Below are 20,000 nucleotides of genomic sequence, written 5' to 3' on the forward strand. Positions count from 1 at the left end.
TTCCGAGGTAGAGCGAATTGGCTATTAAAGGACGTTTGTAGCTTACTGATTGTATACGAATCATGGTGATTTGATAAAAAAGTCATATATATATATATATATATATATATATATATATATATATATATATATATATATATATATATATATATATATATATATATATATATATATATATATATATATATATATATATATATATATATATATATATATATATATATATATATATATATATATATATATATATATATATATATATATATATATATATATATATATATATATATATATATATATATATATATATATATAATCTGCTGTTCGACCTCCCTTCATTATTTTAGTATTAATATACTCCTAACAAAGACCAGAAGAACATTCTGGGGAAGGCAGAGATGAGAGCTAGGATTTGTTGTCAAAATTAACAGTTCCTAACGGCTTATAAGTTAATAGTAGAGACCTATCCAACAAGGAGGTTTTCATCAGGTCACCTTCAGTGAGGGTGTTCTCAAGCATTCCTTTTCTCTGTATTTTGTATCGGCGATGTTTTTGTCAATTTTCAGACTGCTGGAGGCTATTGAAGGAGCGCTGTTCACGAAAACACAGAGACCCCGCTTTCTTTTCTCTGTACTATGTATCGGCGATGTTTTTGTCAATTTTCAGATTGTTGGAGGCTTTTGAAGGTGCGCTGTTCACGAAAACACAGCGCCCCCGCTCCCTTTTCTCTGTACTATGTATCGGCGGTGTTTTTGTCAATTTTCAGACTGCCGGAGGCTATTGAGGGAGCGCTGTTCACGAAAACACAGCGACCCCGCTCCCTTTTCTCTGTACTATGTATCGGCGATGTTTTTGTCAGTTTTCAGACTGCCGGAGGCTTTTGAAGGGGCGCTGTTCACAAAAACACAGAGACCCCAATTCCGACCTATGGTCACAGAGAGAGCACAACTGTCTTAGAGAGCACACACACGTCAGTGCTCCTGATAATTCTGTCCTTTGTCCCTTCTGTCTTTTTTTTACTGAGTGAATAGACGTAAATCTGGAATTGACAAGATTTCATCGATTGCTGGTATTTCTACCACTGTATTTCTATTTCCATTTTTCCCCCTTCCCCAGCCACTGACTAGTGATCCTGGTGGAACCATAATTCCTGTATGAAGTCTAGTATATGAATAATTATTATTGCCTAGTGAGACTGCATAAGATATCCCCCTTGCAGTAAGTTGCAATTAGGGAGAGGTCAAGCATAAGTAATATTCAGGCAAGCCTTGGAACTGATCATAAAATTGTTTGGAAGAGGAATAGCCTTTAAAGTACTAAAATTTCGTACAATAGAGCTACCAGAATGATCATCCGTAGCATTTTAACTGAAGTAGGGAAAATCTTCCTGTGTCTGAAGAGGACAGATTGGCTCATATAAATTCCCTCACTGTAACAGCACATTCTTTCTTAATTGGGACTAGGTGGGTAATAAATGGTTTTCATGTAATTCATTTATTCCAGAAATAATCAAATTATTCAATACATAGTTCCGACTGGCGACCTAATCCAATTAAGTAATTGTCTGTCTCTTGGGATAACTTTTAGCTTTAATTGACAGGATTACATGGGTCTTAGCTAGAGCAGGGCTACATAAATTGCAGTAATTAATAAAAAAAATCATCAGCCGAAGGACCCATGTAAGAGTGGTGACCTTAGCCATGATCTCTGGTTAATTCACAGAGAAAAAGAATCTGGAATCAAATTAACTACAAATTAATTTCAGAGAAAAAAGTCAGATCACATTAATTTCCTGCTAACTCTTCTAAACAAGGCGACAGGCCAAGGTATAATAGCAGTAAGAATACCATTTTTATAATTAAGAAATAAGTGTAGGTAGGGAAGTGCGCATTGATTGAGAGCAGCTATAATTTACAATTTACAAAATTTTAAAGAAATACTTTTGCCACATTCAGAGACTGCTCTGCATTCCATTCAAGGTCGTGTAAGTTACCTAATAAGGATTTAATATTTTGCTATTTCCCTGACCAAGGATTAATGCATGATATTGATCTGTGAATGAGTTACCTATTGCAGGACAGTACTGGGAAGATGTAGGCCTAGCGCCCCTCGTAGGTAGGGCTGACAAATCTATGAAGTCCATAGAATTTCCAAAACAGTAATTGTTCTCCACTACAGAGGCCACCGATTGAGCGTGACGGAGTTAATAAGTTTCCATATTGTGGAAATCATATAAAATTTCCTTGCCATTAATATTGCAAACAAACGGCAACAGTGTTAACGTCATAAATTGCATTTTCAATTAATGTAAATTCAGGCCCGTCAGGACATCACAGATCCATTCCTTTTGTGTCTCGAACGGCCTCTCAATAATCACGGCGGATTCTTGGAGTGTTAAAGCAGCGCGAGAAAAAAAAAACAAAGCATAGCTCATAGTAAATTCGTTTTCCATCTCCATAACGTAAAATCCTTTGCATTGTTGGTGTATTTAGTTAAAACCTGTATTCCTACATTTGCTTCATTCGTTTATGAGAGGAATTCGAGTGCTTTGTGTTTTTCATTGTAAACAAACCCTGTGGCTCGGAGGTCATGTATCCCTCCGCTAGTCTGCTTCTATCCACGTGTTTTAAGTTTTGCCATGTTATAACAGGATTAGTCTGACATTTTGGAAATAGGTTGACCGCTCTCCTGTCCACCATCTTAAAACCCTTGTTGTTGTGGTGGTTTCTGTGACATTGTTTACCTGTGTGACGTCACGAGTCCAGTAGCGTCCTCTGCCTCATATGCCACTTCGGGAACTACTTTGCCTCCCATACAATAAATAAAAGCAAGAAATAATTTAGTCAGGGAATGACGGTACTTATTTAGGAAATATATATAAAAAAAAAGTTCCTATACAAAATACACTGACGTAGGGAATTATATAAAAAGAAAAGACTTATCATTTTGACCATACTTATCAGTGTAAGATGTACAACTCAGGGCCCAGGGAAAGTTAAGATTGCTAAGACAATCCCCAAAAACAGTCCAAGAAGACGTGTCTCCAAATAAGAAACCTGCCAGTGTGCAGTTACAATACTTTTACTGATTTTCCCAGGCAGCATGAACTTTGCTGGCTGAATATTTCTCTCTCTCTCTCTCTCTCTCTCTCTCTCTCTCTCTCTCTCTCTCTCTCTCTCTCTCTCTCTCTCTCAACCTAAAATCCGAAGTATACATGCACCGCCTTCCTCGTAAGAACGGGCCGACACTGGAATCGTTAATTACAATAAAACAAGGAAACAGAAACACCTCTGTCCCACGAATAGATGAGGACAAGTTAAGATTAATTACAGTTAGAAGTTGTCAGTCACGTGTGAGGACTTTTATCCAGACCTCAGCATAAAACGTAGCCTACCTCCCTCTCCATGAAAAGGAAGTAGCACAGCGGGTACTAGGAACTAGTCACTCATGAGGGCCCCAAAAGCAACTACAATTTATCTTTTCCACAGTGCCACTAATCTGAGGCACTGACACAAACTGAATAGCTTACCTCTCTCTTTCTTTTACCTTCCCTTTCTCTCTTACTCATTAGTTACATTCTGCTGGGGTAGAGTGCATTTCCCCTCGACTACAAATTAGTTGAACTCAAGTCAAGTGTTGTTCCTAGGAACGCACTGACACCATAGTGCCACCAAAGAAAGAGAAAACAGAAAAAGGAACACAGAAGAAAAGTCCTTTTGTGACTAATTTACACCAGTACATAAAGATACTGAGTGCCATCAGTGTGGCCTTTAGACGGCACACTCAACCACAGTGCCACCTTATTGAAACGGTGCCACATCACTGAAGTGTCACCCTAAATCTGAGGGACACTTCCTCGCTGCCCAAGTACGTCCAGTCAACCTGGATTGACACCTTTACCCACCAGAACCATGGCAACAGATAATCACAGAGCCTTCATGGAGCTGGGGAAGGTGGCAGGTCTCACGGGATTGGACCTCACCAAGTGGGTTAAAGAAAAGCTGGATGACTTGGCCAAGCAAGAGAAGGAAGAAAGACTGGAACACCGAAATTATGAAGCCGAACAGAGGAGGTATGAAGAAGAACAGAGGCAGCTGGAAGATGAAAGAGAAGAATGGAGGAGACAGCATGGGTTAGCCTTCAAGGAGAGTGAGGTAGCTCTCAAAGAAAAGGAGCACGAGCTGGAAAAGGCTAGGAGGGAAAATGCCAAAGCCATGGCTATACAACACACCTCCAACCCCATACCTGCTGCACCAAATGCTCCGATTTCAAGTATTAATTCCCTCATCCCCAAGTGGAATGAGGACGAGCCAGAAGCATGGTTGGAGGAAATACAGGCACTCTTTGACAACTATAGCACCAACAAGACAGAGAGGGCCTTAGTGCTAGCCAAGCACATGGAGGGAAAAGCTAAGGCAGCCCTTCGCTCACTGGAGGAGAGTCAGAGAGGCAACATGGTCGAAGTGCATAGAGTCATCACGAAGGCCTACGAAATAACCCCGGAGAAATGGAGACAGCAGTTCTGAGGTCTTGCCAAGGAAGTTGGCTGGTCCTGGACTGATTGGTCCTGTCACAAGTCCCAGTCTGGGACCCTCTGGTTCGACTCCTTGTCTTGCACTACGTTTGAGGACCTCTTCAATCGGACCATGCTGGAGGATCTTTACCAATGCATGCCTGGGCCCCTTGCTGTTTATCTAAATGGTAAACAATCCACCACCCTTATGGAAGCCTACAGCATGGCCGATTCACGGGAAACCTTTAACCAGCCCCACAGCACATCTCAGCAGCACATAGTGCCACCTGGGTACCTCTCAGGCTTGACTTGCCTGAAGAATGGACTGCCTAGCAAGCCTATGTGCACCCATTGTAAAAGGTTGGGGCACACTGAAGCTGATGCTGAGTGCCGCTACAAGCTAGGCACTAATAAGCAGCCTCCTACCAATAACAAGAACTCCTCTCCCTCTACATCCACTCAACCCTCTCCTCCAAAAGTCACCGCAGGTCACTGAGCCCCTACAAAGGGCCAGTGCCGATCCTGTGGTGTTGCTTTCCACTACAGTGCTGGACATCCGGCCTGTCCACATCATGTCCCCACCACCAAGTTCATCAACCTAATTAGCACCTCATTCTCTGCAGCTGGGCCGCAGAAGATACTGTACCCTGAGAGACTGGAGACCCAGTTCATCTTGGTGGCCCCCCTTAAGGGCTCTAGCCTCCCCGTGACCCTTCCGGTCATGGTAGACACTGCGGCAGATGTTAGCCTGATTTGCTGGGCCCAAGTTCCAGCCTGTGCAATGGTTGATGAGCAAACGTGGCGGGAGATGAAGTGGACAGCGGGCCACACCACAACCGTTCCCACAGTCGAGCTCCAGGTCACGACACCTTGGGGCACGCTACCCCACTGCCTTGGGGTGGTGGGTGGAATTTGGCCTGGAGTGGATCTCCTGCTGGGTCGGGACCTCCTCAGGGGAAGCCTTTCCCCAACGCCTCTTCACAGCCACGCTACCTCCTCCATAGAGGCTCAGACTGTAGGAGCACCCTAAGAAGAAAACCCACCTTCCGCCCACCAAAATGGTCAGCGGAAGGGGCACACATCAAACCGTTCTCAGCCTAGTCATCTCTCTCCATGAAAGGATGGCCAACAAAGAGGTCCTCCCTCTCCCCGAAGAGACATTCAGGAGGAGTACTACCGCTGTAGGACATACAAGCAGACAGGCCACTCCGCTAACTGGGAGGGTTGCCCAAATAAGCAACACCCAGCGGATGCTCCCCGAGCAAGACTCTCCGAGAGGCTCTGATCTCCAGCTGGGGCAGGAATCTCTGTCTCAGCCCAATTCAAGCCATCCGCGAGGCATTGCACCCCCGGACCCCTTGTCAGGCATGCCTGACCCTCAATCGCTGCCAGTGCCATGCTCCGTCCATCTCGGACATTGAGCCACCACTCAAGGAGGACCCTATGCCAGGTCTAGAGCATGAGGCGGATCCTCCTCTGGGAGATCCAGGATCCCTCACGGCACTAATCATGGCAACCAGTGAGCCTCCCGGCACCCGACACTTCTTCCTCACCAAATCCGTCCCCAGAGGATGAACCCCTGGTGGACCAAACTGTTACACCTTCTCTGGGAGACCAGGAACTGGCCTCCTCAAACGCAGAGGTCGAATCGCTCGCGCTCCAGTTGTCGCAGCAGCCGGAGTAGGGAGCCCTCCTGTAGCTTCTGAAGTTACCCCTGACTTCGCGCCCACTAGCCCTTCTGGCCTTCCCCAAGAGTCGGTGCCCTTATTACTTCCTAGGTCTAACATAGATAGGCCTTGGAGGAACCCAAAGAAGAAGAAGAAGAAGGGGCGGAGGAGAGCCCAGTAGTTGCAGAGCCATGAGCTCATCCTGGCACTAGTGCCCTCTTGGCACAGTGCCTTCCCATCTTAGAGTGATCCTGGCTCCTTGCTCAGAGGAGGTAGCCAGCATGATCTCTGTCATACAATAGCCTAGACCAGATTGAGTACATCGTAGCAGTAACCTTGTCACTTACACCTTCCATCGAGCTGCAGTAACCACGTAAGTACATTGTAATTGAAATCAGCCATTCTAAACTATTGTGAAGAGAGCCACTAAGCTCATGGCACGCATGGCCTAATACCTCAGTGAGGCAAGCACTTATCATATGAGGAAAACCTCATGTACCGAACAGTAGTTACCAATTTGTAGTGCAAAACCTTGTAACTTAGCTGGTTCATTGTCCTTTACATTTGTGCTAGAACCATGTTCTGATAGGTTAGGATAGGAGATACCTTAGAATGTACCGTTTGGCTAAGTCTAAACATCACGATCATAAGAGGTAGCACGTAATGACCATAAGCACCTTTAAGTACAGTTAGGAGTCTGTAGAAGTAAGTGATTAAAGCTCAGATCCTTCCTAGAGTTAGGTAGATCCGTACCTAGTTAGACTGCACAGGACAGATCTGCTTAGGGGAGAAGAGTAAAGTAATCAAGGCGAACAGCTTGCTTAGTACAGACCGGGGGGAGCTTTTATAAATATTCTGCTGTTCGACCTCCCTGCATTATTTTAGTATTAAAATACTCCTAACAAAGACCAGAAGAATGTTCTAGGAAAAGCAGGGAGAAGAGGGCTAGGCTGTGTTTTCAAAATTAACAGTTCCCAACGGCTTATAAGTAAGTATTAGAGACCTATCCAACAGGGAGGTTTTCACCAGGTCACCTTAGTGAGGGTGTTCTTAAGCATTCCTTTTCTCTGTACTATGTATCGGCGATGTTTTTGTCAATTTTCAGACTGCTGGGGGCTATTGAAGGAGCGCTGTTCACGACAACACAGAGACCCAGCCTCCGACCTAGGGTCACAGAGAGAGCACAAACATCTTAGAGAGCACACACGTGTCAGTGCTCCTGATAATTCTGCCTTTTGTCCCTTCTTCTGTATTTTTTACTAAGTGAATAGACGTAACACGTTGCTCCAAAACTCCCTGGTGTCCATTGCAGTGTGCAAGCAGCCTATGTGAAGGTAAGTCTGGAATAGGCAAGATTTCGTCGATTGCTGGTATTTCTACCACTGTATTTCTATTTCCATTTTTTCCCGCTTCCTCAGCCACTGACTAGAGATCCTAGTGGAACCATAATTCCTGAATGAAGTCTAGTATATGAATATTCATTATTGCCTACTGAGATTGCATAAGATATACCCTTAACAGTAAGTAGGAATTAGGGAGAGGTCAAGCATAAGCAATGTTTAGGCAAGCCTTGGAATCTGATCATACCATTGTTTGGAAGAGGAATAGCCTTTAAAATAATAAAATTTCGTACAATAGAGCTACCAGAATGATCAACCATTGCATTTTAACTGAAGTAGGGAAACTCTTCCTGTGTCCGAAGAGGACTGATTGGCTCATATAAATTCCCTCACTGTAACAGTGCATTCTTTCTTTGTTGGGGCTAGGTGGGTAATAAATGGGTTTCTTGTAATTCATTTATTCCAGAAATAATCGAATTATTCAATACATAGCTCTGACTGGCGACCTAATCCAATTAAGTAATTGTCTGTCTCTTGGGGTAACTTTTAGCTTTAATTGACAGGATTACGTGGGTCTTAGGTAGAGCAGGGCTACATAAATTACAGTAATTAATACAAAAAACTCATCAGCCGAAGGACCCAAGTAATAATAATGTATATATATATATATATATATATATATATATATATATATATATATATATATATATATATATATATATATATATATATATATATATATATATATATATATATATATATATATATATATATATATATATATATATATATATATATATATATATATATATATATATATATATATATATATATATATATATATACTGGGTGTTTCAAAATTAGATCCCCCCCTCCACAGAATAAATGGAAAGTTATGAAGTTTTCTGTTATAGCCTATCTCCAAGTACATTATTTTAAGTTTCTATTAGGCTATTTTTCATTTTACATTTCTTGTATTTTCAGACTGAGTGATGGAGTTAGATACAGCCATGGCTAGCGACTCGGAGGAAATCAGATGGATTGACCGAATGCGGGCTATAACCTTCAGAGAGGCCAAGGATGCTGGCGCATCCTTCATTTCACGTTCCTGGATAGCTAAATACATTAAAAGAGATGAATCCTTTGTTAAAAGAAACTGGAACAAAAATCCATAAGACTGTTATCGCGAAAAGAGTGAGAATCTTGGAAGGCCTGAAGTCCTTTCTCAGGAGTCAAAAGACATCATAGCTGAGGCATTGGTAGACCAAAAAAGTCTTTACGTAAACTGGTGCTTGAACTAGAAACAAAAAGGAGAAAGAAGAGAAGTTATAGTGCTGTACATCGTGAGTTGAAAAAATCTGGTATCAAGCTATTTCATATTATCAGCAAACCCAACATCACTCAGCAACAGAGAGAAGACTGTGCATGGTTTGTGGTTCATTTCTTAAAGATTGGGATGAAGCTGACTTTTTCCATGTTGCCGCATCAGATGAGTTCTTCATTTACACAGTCAGGAAGCCAAATCATAAAAATGACATCATTTGGGCTGCAAAGTTGGATGATATCTGCGATGATGTGTGCTATCGCCAAGTTATGAAATTTCCTGAATGTTTGGGAATTTTTCTCTGTTTCACAGCCAAACGGTTAATGTGGATCATCAGAGAAAAAGGACGGTCATGGAATGGTGAATACTTCAGAGAAACTGTGCTTACTGGTGGAGTATTTCCTTTCCTCAAAGATCCTGAAAATGTGTTATCTGTTGAAGAAGTCACATTTTTGCATGATAAGGCACCATGTTTCAAGGCTCATCAGACACAGGAGCTGCTTCGAAACCGTGGTATCTATTTCTTCTTGTCAAGTGAATTTCCAGGTAGCTCCCCTGACCTTAATGTGTGTGAAAACGTTGGTAGCATCTTAGAGGATCATGTTGAAAAGCACACAGTGAACTATGATGGTATATCAAGCCTCGACGACCTGCGAAGAGAGGTGACCGAAGTGCTCAGGGAAATGAAGTATGAGTCTCAGTTTTTTTGCGATTTGCTGAAATCATACCCCTCAAGAATGCAGGCTGTGGTACAGGCTGATGGAAGCCACACAAAATATTAAATACTCAGAGAGAAACTTAAATAAATACCTGTTCTGAATTACTTTTGTTTTTGTCCATATCAATTTCAGTTTATGCATTAGAGGAAACACCCTATCTAATATATATATATATAAATACCCTATATATATATATATATATATATATATATATATATATATATATATATATATATATATATATATATATATATATATATATATATATATATATATATATATATATATATATATATATATATATATATATATATGTGTGTGTGTGTGTGTGTGTGTATATATATATATGCATATATATATATATATATATATATATATATATATATATATATACACACACACACACACATATATATATATATATATATATATATATATATATATTATATATATATATATATATATATATATATATATATATGTATATATGTATATATATATATATATATATATATATATATATATATATATATATATATATATATATATATATATATATATATATATATATATATATATATATATATATATATATATATATATATATATATATATATATATATATATATATATATATATATATATATATATATATATATATATATATATATGTATTATATATGATTGGAGCCTCGATGGCACAGTCAGTTACAGCAGCAGCTTCGGACTTCGTAGAGGTCTGTGCGCGGTTCAAATCCGCAGCCGACTGATCAGAGAGGCGGACACTTTGCTATCCGTGTAGACACCCCGGGATTATGTATGTAATCAACGCATAGGTTTGCTTAAAAGCAAATGGGTGTTACAGACTAAATACACACACAAAACAAAGCCACTACAACATCTTCTAAAAACATAACAAACATCTCACACGCTCGAACTCTCGACCTACCCGCACAACAACTTCTCTCTGCTGGGAGAAAGGGCGTTGGGTCTGGTATGATACATGTAACATACGCTACCAGGGTCTAAGCGATGTCAGGCAGGGCAGCTGATCAAGACTATGGTTTACCCCAAAGCCAAATCAAAAGTCCTTCAAAAGAAGGCATCGTGCTTACCCCATACAAAAATGGGAAAAAAGCACGATAAAAGAAAAAGAAAGAAAAAAAGGATATATATATATATATACATATATATATATATATGATTATTATCACTTTTGTATGTGATTCATTTATCACACATTACCACAAGTGAAAAATAGGTCCTGACGATGGCTTGGAAATAAAGTCGAAACCGGTCTTATTTTTCACCTGTGGTAATATGTGTGATATATATATATATATATATATATATATATATATATATATATATATATATATATATATATATATATATATATATATATATAATCAGTAAGCTACAAACGTCCTTTAATATCCAATTCGCTCTACCTCGGAAATAATATATTTTCATATATGTTACCGAAAGGGAATTTTTTAGTTGATAATAAGTTCGTCGTCTCGAGGGCTCGAACCAGCGAAGGACAAGAACTCAGGACTACAGTGGACGCTTAACCCACGCAGCCAGCAAGTGAGGTATAAGTGGATATCGTCTCCCATATACAAATCGCCCATCGAACTCAGGTGTTTGTATTAGAGACGATATCCACCCATATATATATATATATATATATATATATATATATATATATATATATATATATATATATATATATATATATATATATATATATGTTACAAATCACGGTCGGGTGAAATCAAATTTACTAGAAATTCAGTTAAATCTAGATAGCCAAGGCAAAATTGGACCTTGATTGCAATTCAGATAAGGAAAGGAGATAAAGGGGAAAGGTTAGTGTTAACACTCAAGGTTAAATAACTTTAGTGTATTTACAGGTAACAGAGAATCAAGAGACAAATTAAGTCACAAAATTAAATAAAAATTGAATCAGTGGAATGATTAAAGAATGTGATTAACTGGGGCACATATTCAGTAAGCTTTAACTGGCTGGTTCAGGCATTGAGTGGAGCCTGACCATTGGTCTCGTGGGAGAATCAGGCAAGCAATGCAATTGTGAACACAGCACAAACAACTTCCTGTAAAAGGAAAGACACTGGAGTTACTAGGGATTTGGGGCATGCACGAGTTATTTAATCATTTAATGAAAAAGTCATACGCAGATACACGTCACACACTTAGAAATAATTCAACAGGGCGCTCCCGAAGAGGAGGGATGGACAAAGGAACATGGAAGGAAAGGAAGGAAGCGAGGATTATTGGTAAGACGAGGAAGGGATTTAGGCTTAAGAGGATTGGTTAAGTGGGGCTGGACGGGAGACCAAATGTTTAAACACTTACGTAGTATATTCCATTGGCGCTGTCATGAGTTGCAAGCCCTTGGAGAATCTGCTGGTTCAGGACCCACAGGTGGTAGCTGTGGGTGGCAGGTAAGAGCAAGGTCAAGTGTGTCCACCTGGTTTAGTAGTTGCAGTGTGAAGGAAATGCATCTTCTCTCTGTGTCCTCATCTGCCTTAGTCGGGGGCCGGGCTTAAGTGTCTCTATCTCGGCAGACACTTCCATTCGATCTGTTGTAGTGGGGTGGCTTATTCTTGCTCTCCTTGCCTGATACCTGGTATCAGTGTCTAAAAACAAGAGGTCTTCTGCCAGATCAGCTGTACAGGCATAGGAGGAAAAAGGAAAATGGGAAAAGTGGCGGGTCCGCATGGCACCACTCCTTATTATTTAATTTACTTTACTGGAATTTCTGTGGCCTAAGGCCTTAGTTGTGACAATATATATATATATATATATATATATATATATATATATATATATATATATATATATATATATATATATATATATATATATATGTGTATGTATATGTATGTAAAGTGTCATTTAATATTCAGTTCACTCTACCTCAGTAATAACATGCACCGACGACAAACAGTGACGATTTTTACCGCTGAACTATGAACCTCTCTTGATAGGTCGTGGGTAAAAAAATCGTCAGTGTAAGGTGTTGGTTCCCAGGCAGATTCGCTTATCACTTATAATTTCCTTTACAGTATGTTATTCCCGAGGTAGAATGAACTGGATATTGAATTTGGAATATACTAAAAATGTCACGAAGTATGTGTCAAAAAATCCAGTGCTTTCTCGTTGTGGCTCTCGTCCTTCTCAAACCCCTACGAAAATTTTTCAGCAACATAACCTGTTCTTTCTGGTAGGCATGATGAAAAAGTTGCACAGATCACCATAAAACTTTCACACTTTAAACTCTCCTTATGAACGTCTCACCAACTTCCTCCTCGCTTAATTTACATGTATCAGAAAAATGGGCTCAACAGTCCTTTCCTTCATTTGAACCTTTGCTCGCAGAGACGCTCGGTTAGAGTACAGTACTTTTGCAGAGCTCCTATTACCCTCTGCACCTTTCTTAGCGGTTCTCGACTTTATCCACCCAGCCACCGAAAGAAACGCTTACTCCTAGAACTCTCTGCTAATTAACCACTTTTGTTCTGACGACATTCACAGTATCATCCATTATTCATTCTTCATGGCTGTATTTACATCAGATCATTACTCTTTTTATCATTCATTTCCAACTCTTCTAATTGGCGCCTATGAACTTGTTTCAGAAGTGTTTTCAAATTTTCTTTAAAATCACATGTTAATGCTATATTATCGATAAGCGTCCGCTACTTAATTCTCTTCACAGCTGTTCATGTGAGCTCGCAGACATATATCCCTACAATCCTGTTACCCTATCTTTCTACCCATGAAAGCAATACATAGTCCCACTGACATGACACACTTTTGTCTGATTCTCATTTTCACTCTGATCTTTATTTACACTTACTGAAATCGTCTTAGGTGTTCTTCATTGTTTAAACAATGCTTCCTCTTTCAAGCACTGTGATCACTCATAATCTTAAAATGCAAAGCCTCCATTAAGATGAAGCAATGATCATTGATATATTTGTCATTTATTTGTAGAATCCAGGATAAACGTCAGTGTTAAAATCTTTCTAAGAACTTCCCAAGCCTATTCATGCACACATGAAAGCCTTAACAGCGACACTATTCCTTCTCACATTCACGTCTATCTTGCACATACTCTCGATCCTCATTGATGTGGGGCAATTTCATTCTGACAGTGTCACACTATCAACTCAGCACTTCCTAGAACTCCCCTTCCCACCTCTCAGTCATTGCTGAAGTTCTACAGAATATATTCCAAACTTAATTTTTACCAACCTGTACTTCTCAAATTTTCCAAGGCGATTAGGCCACGTTACACAAGTATCATTCTTTAATAAAAAAAAAATCTTTCATCCGTTCTTTCCAAGTGACTTGATCACTTCACATTTCAAGTTGAAATTCTGTGTTACTTATTTCAAACCAATTCCATCAGCCTGTTATCATACAATTCCCACTCAATGCCTTCCAGGGGGATCGGTGGTGTCGGTGTTGAAGTGACTCGACCTTTGACCAACACCGTTCATCCTCGAGGGTCGCTTTGCCGTGCCAACATCGTCGAGACACAGCTCACCACTTTGGGTGCCACGGCATTACCAAAAGATAGGGACAGGTGAGTTTGTCAGCAACATGATATTATTATTGTTATTATTATTATTATTATTATTATTATTATTATTATTATTATTATTATTATTATTGTTAAAAGCATTACGAGAGCATCTACACTGTCAACAATGACGGGAATGTAGGAGAGGGTCGAGACAGCAATTCGTTGCCCCGGCTTAGGGCGTTACATACTGTTCCGAAACTTGGACCTAGGTATTTTCGTTCTGCATACTTATATAGGGGCCAGTGGTAAGAAGGACTGTTCTTGGGCTGGACAGTGGCAAGTCTAAACGAAATGTTTTTCTTACTATTACATTGTCGTTGTTGCACAAAAAAAATTTGGATATATATATTGTGCATTATTGAACAGAAATCTTCAAAGTTCTCGAATAACGTAGAGGTTGAATTCACGAGTGACTGATTTTCTTCGCTTGTGTAAGAATCTTTACACCAGTTAGATATTGTATAGAGTGAAAGTTGGGTAAAAATGTACACAATTTTCAAACACAAAAGATCCTTGCATCTAGTAACAGAACATAATCCATAGAAAAAGAGATGTGGCCATTTGAATAAGTCTCTCTCTCTCTCTCTCTCTCTCTCTCTCTCTCTCTCTCTCTCTCTCTCTCTCTCTCTCTCTCTGTGTGTGTGAAATTATACTCAAGATCGGTTCCGTAATACTTTTCGTCTACGAAAAACGGGAAAACTCTAAATGGTAACCATCTCTCTCTCTCTCTCTCTCTCTCTCTCTCTCTCTCTCTCTCTCTCTCTCTCTCTCTCTCTCTCTCTCTCTCTCTCCAATAACATTAGATACTTAGGAACGCTTCCAAAATGTAATCAAAGGGAGTGAATTTATGTGTTTATTTTCTCATTTAAAAATTGAATGTTGTCAGTATGTCAACATCAGCTGACTGCCTAGGCTTATCATTTTAGAGGATACGGAAGTCCTTTTACCTTGAGTGCAAAATAATTCAGTATCAATTTATAAAATATTTTATCTTGAAGTAGGTATAATTCAATTTTTTTAAGGCAGAAAATGTTGTTGTTAGGAATGACTAATAAAGTTTCATAATATTGTTATCTTAGCAAAATGCAATTCGATTGCAAGACTTTTGCTATCATTATCGCATAGAAGGAAGCAGGTTTTTGTTCTTCTCGAGAAAGTACTCATTAGCTTCAACGAAGTCAAGTGAAGTATCAAAAAGCTTTATTACTTTAATGAAGCGCAATGATAAATGTAATTTAAATTATAATCCTTGGTAGTCTGTGATTTCATATAGGGACGACCTTCATCATTTTTGAAGACAGTTTCTAATATTGCAGTGTATTTGCGATGTGAAGAAAATATTGTTTATTGTTTTTTTTTTATCTTTCCAACGCAACCATAATTTTTCAGTCAACTTCCATCGTCAGTATTTTGTATTTCAAGATAATTTAGTTCTCTTGTACGTGAGATAGCCTTCCCATGGATAAACTGCAATTTATTTTTAGGGGAGTCGTATTTTCATCACTGTGATTAAGAAAATTCAGTCGAAACATAAGTTAGTGAATATACAAACCATGATCTGTAATGTTTGACTATTCAGAGTTTTATTTGGTAACTTGCTCATAAAAGAATACATATTTGACGATGGATGAGAAATAAAATTTCTAGCGGTCTGAAGTAATGAAATCTTATTATAGTATATTTGTTTGTTTGCTTTTTTTTTAACCTTAGGCTTTGCACTTGATGTTCAATCCTATTTCTAGTACAGGGAGTGTTTTAATCTTGTATTGCTTGGACCTTTTCTGAATTTTCTAACCTTTTTCGTCGCCTAATTTAAACTCCACCCTTTATCCTTTCTTTCCTTTGTTTTTTGCTGACCTAAGCTAGAAATAGGCATTATGTTGCCGGTCTCATTGACCTTTGCACTATAATAATCTAAGGTCAGTTCTAGGATATTGAAGTCCTTAGCATTTTCGCATAACCCTTTTTCTTTTAAACTGTTAACATTTTCAAGTAGACTTAACGCCGTTTCTTTAAATCATCACATATATTAAACCACTCTTTAACTCTTGATGACCCAGTGGCTTCACGCCCCGACACTTGGTAGAGTTCGGCCACTCAGCCTTCAAACATCCAAACAACGAGGTGCGCAAGGTCGGCGAGAGGCTCCTGCTGACGCTATACGCTCACTACCCGTCCACCGTCAGGAAAGCCCTGCCCATCCACGATGAGCTCGCTAGGAAGAACGTCCTCTACAGGAATCTCTTTGAGCAGTTAGAAGCGATAGATGAAAAGGTAAAAGGGAATATCATCATTTTTATTTGTAAGTTGTTTCATGTGGTTTCTGTTTTCACTCAGTTTGGATGTGGACTTCACGTCTTTGTTTGTTTATTTGTTTGTTTGTTTCCTGTCACTACACTTTTCTCGGTGATGCCTGTGACTAAAGCATGTGCGCATCTGTGTGCTTGTTTGTCATGCATTATAGACATGTACATAAAATGAATATCTGTGTAGACTTTTGTAAAGTCCGCTCTATATTTATGTGCGCGCAACCTCTACAAAAAATTCACTCGCATCAGTAGTTCTTAAGTTTCAACTAACTTTCCCATTCCGATCTTGATTACTGGGTAAAACTTCACTTCAGGTGCCATTTTCATCATAAATTTAGAAATTTTTACGAAACAGTATAAGAAATCAAACTTTTGTAGTGTTTAAGAGCAGTGAACCATAAATACGACCTTATATTCGTGCAAGTAACTTTTTCCTGGGACCACTTAAATCAGTTTAGGTTTAAATGGTCTGACTGCCTTCTTTTTTGTTCCCTACAAGTTAGATTTAGTGATCTATTTCTTGCGCCAATCACTAATGCTTTGGAAAATACTTGTAAGGTTAGGTTAGTATTTTCTGTGTTGCTTCGTTTTGCCCTCGAGGCTTCTTAAGCCTTAGTGGGTCTTTTTTATTATTTCTTAGAGAACCAATTCCGTCATAATAAATGGTGTAACTAATGAAAAATCGAAGCTTGGAAATGTTTTACAGGCCGTAAGTTGAGGCAAGTAGGGTGGGTTAAGTCAAATTTGGCCATCATCGCGTGAAATCGTCGTAGCACGTTAACTCTTAATTTTTGCTCTCGTAAGACTCTACTGGTCGAGTGCACAAGACCTCCAAGTTTCAGATTCTGCATAAAGTCAAGTTAGGTTTTAAAGGGTAATTTTCATCTTTTCTTCAAATATTTTTGTAACTTTGCATCATGCATAGTTTCCTTATATTATTAGAATCGCTACTGTCATTAATACATATGCAATTGATAATACTTAAGTCAAGGTTTCAAGTTTTTTTAGCCTGATTAATTAGGTAAAGTTAGGCCGATTTAAAAGGCTTAACTGACTTCTCATTGTTCCAAAAGATTCTAACAGTCGGATTCTGTAATGTTTTCTCTAACGATAACTACTGCTAGCATACAGTAATCACACACGAAACTGAAGTAAAGTTTTACCCAACAGAGACTTGAAATCCCTATATGTAGAGCTGACCTTTCTAAAATATCTCTTCCTCTTCCTCAAAAGAGGCTCGTGCCCCTAATGTTAGGACTTCCCTGTCGAAGGGGGTCGCCGCCCCTCTGGAATCTCAAATCACCCACGTCTCGCCCACAACCACAGGTAAATTTTATCTAATCAAAATGATATCCAATAATTTTAAAGGGACCATACTTCTTCCATCGATTAATCTTTCCTTGCATGATTATAAATATTCATATAATTCATGATCGCCTATCAAGAGAAAGCAGGTTATATGAAAGGATTTTCTCTTATTATATGTTTATTTCCTTTCTTTTTGACGAATTTCCAAGTAGTTAAACAAAAGCAAACAATCACAGATTTCAAGGTCAACTACACGAACAATACAATGAAAATAAATTTAGCATTTATGAAGAACTTATTCTTGCATAGTATTTATTGTATGAAAAAATTTTTAAGGTATTGAAGACAGAGAACTCTGGATATAAATAACGATTTAACAATCTCTGCACAGAAAAGAGTAAGCATTTTAATTTACGAAATTAAATTGAGAGGATTTTATTTTTTGGATACTAGATCTTTTCTTCTCTTTCTCTCTCTCTCTCTCTCTCTCTCTCTCTCTCTCTCTCTCTCTCTCTCTCTCTCTCTGAGAAAGACGCTCTCTTAAAAGGTTTTACCATAAACATTTGAGTCATTAAACATTTGAGTTATCCGCCTCCTATAAAGCTACCTGATCTATTTTTATTCATCTTTCTAGATGACCATTGACTATGTGCGGGATGACCTTTTCACGTGAAATCTAAAGACAACTCCCTCATGCTGTTTTTCTGCTGCTCTCTCTATTCAAAATCTTAAAAAGAAAAACTTGGTTTCACAATTCCATTACTTACACATTTGCTATAACTGAAGAATTCTGTATATAAATGATACTGTCTTAAATGAATAGACGTGTAGAGGTATCGTAACAATTTTGCTGCCTGGAGTATTTAGGCTAACTCCTTCCGATTCTCGGTTATACGAGGCCTTCCTTTTCCTGGGAGCCCGGAAGCTGGTTCTTTACACATTTATTTATACGGCGAGTTTTGGCGCAATGTTAGTCAAGCCTCCAATTTTTTATGAATTTTTTTTTTCTGTGAGATTTTCTTTTATGGTCTTGCATAACAAAAATAATTCAACTGAGGTGTTTTCAACTACCTTTCCTCCTTCATTTCCTGGAGTCCATAGTTATTGCGTACCTTTTCTTCTCTTAACTTTATTTCTTTATTTGTTTTACTCTTACCACCTCCTCTTCCAATTCTCTTCTTACATTTCTTATGTGTGTCTTTATCTTTTTTTTTACCCTTTTAAAACTTCATAAGTCTTCTCTGATGCCGATTTTGGAGAAATGGATGACATGGCTGACATAGTAAGGATCAACTTTCCGTGTCCAATACGAGATATGGTTCTAACGTTATCCAAAACATATCATCTCAGAGCAATTAATCGAATGACATTTCTTTAAAAAAATGGTTTGATGATACAAGATGGACTTATACTTCTACATTTTCTGAGTCCCCAGGTGTATTTGTTTATTAGTATCGGTTTTTTTAGTTTTGTCCATGTATTGTCAAAGGTGGTCCTGGTATACTCCTCGAGACGGTTGAATTTTAAAATTGTTGTGCCCTTAAAATAATTCGTTTCCGTTCGTGTAAAACAACCCAACTTTCCTTGGATGTACTGTACTTTTATTATGGGATTCTGCAGCATTTCTTTTCGTGCTTTCTTGATAAATTCTTTTGTTCATAAGAGTTTTATGCGAAAGTGATCTTTTGACCCATGAAGAATGAATGAGTAGTTCAGTTCATCTGTGGAGAGATAATCACAGAATGGGAATATGACCTCGAATGAAAAGAAAGTACTTTGCAGAAAGGAGAGTTCGGACATTTATGAAGAAAATGACTGGAAATAGTGTACCGGCTGGGTGACATATCTTATCAGAACTGTGCTTCTGGCTCATCTGACATTTGTTATTCCACAAAACACTCTCCATCAGCGTCCGTTGCCTTTCAAACGAATGCAGTTTCATGTCTTGGTGCTTTAGTGTTGTCACTCGAAAAGCTCTCAGCTGTGGTTCCTATGGACCGAAGACCAGTTTACTGAGTTTTCTGGAAATGCTCTCGGAGACTGATTGATATCCAAATATATTTATTCCGGGATGGACTCGTATTGATTAAAATAAAAACTGCCTGAATAAGAAGCAAGTCAAACAATCCCTTCAATTTGGAGCCTTTTTAAAAAATTTTTTAGTCAAAGATACGGTTAGGTTAAAAATATCTGAAGGCTTTG

General features: G+C 38.6%; 1 protein-coding gene across 3 annotated transcripts in view; it reads left to right on the forward strand.

Moving 5' to 3' along the window:
* LOC136840304 (centrosomal protein of 104 kDa) overlaps positions 1-20,000 on the forward strand; it is a 571,779-nt gene that overhangs the window by 508,312 nt on the left and 43,467 nt on the right. For all 3 annotated transcript variants that reach the window (XM_067107005.1, XM_067107007.1, XM_067107006.1), the window contains exons 12-13: positions 14,041-14,181; positions 16,242-16,455. In XM_067107005.1, coding sequence (XP_066963106.1) covers positions 14,041-14,181; positions 16,242-16,455 — 355 coding nt within the window. The remainder of the gene's footprint in view (positions 1-14,040; positions 14,182-16,241; positions 16,456-20,000) is intronic.

Source organism: Macrobrachium rosenbergii, chromosome 7 (genome assembly GCF_040412425.1).
Source record: "Macrobrachium rosenbergii isolate ZJJX-2024 chromosome 7, ASM4041242v1, whole genome shotgun sequence".
In the NCBI taxonomy this organism is placed as follows: Eukaryota; Metazoa; Arthropoda; class Malacostraca; order Decapoda; family Palaemonidae; genus Macrobrachium; species Macrobrachium rosenbergii.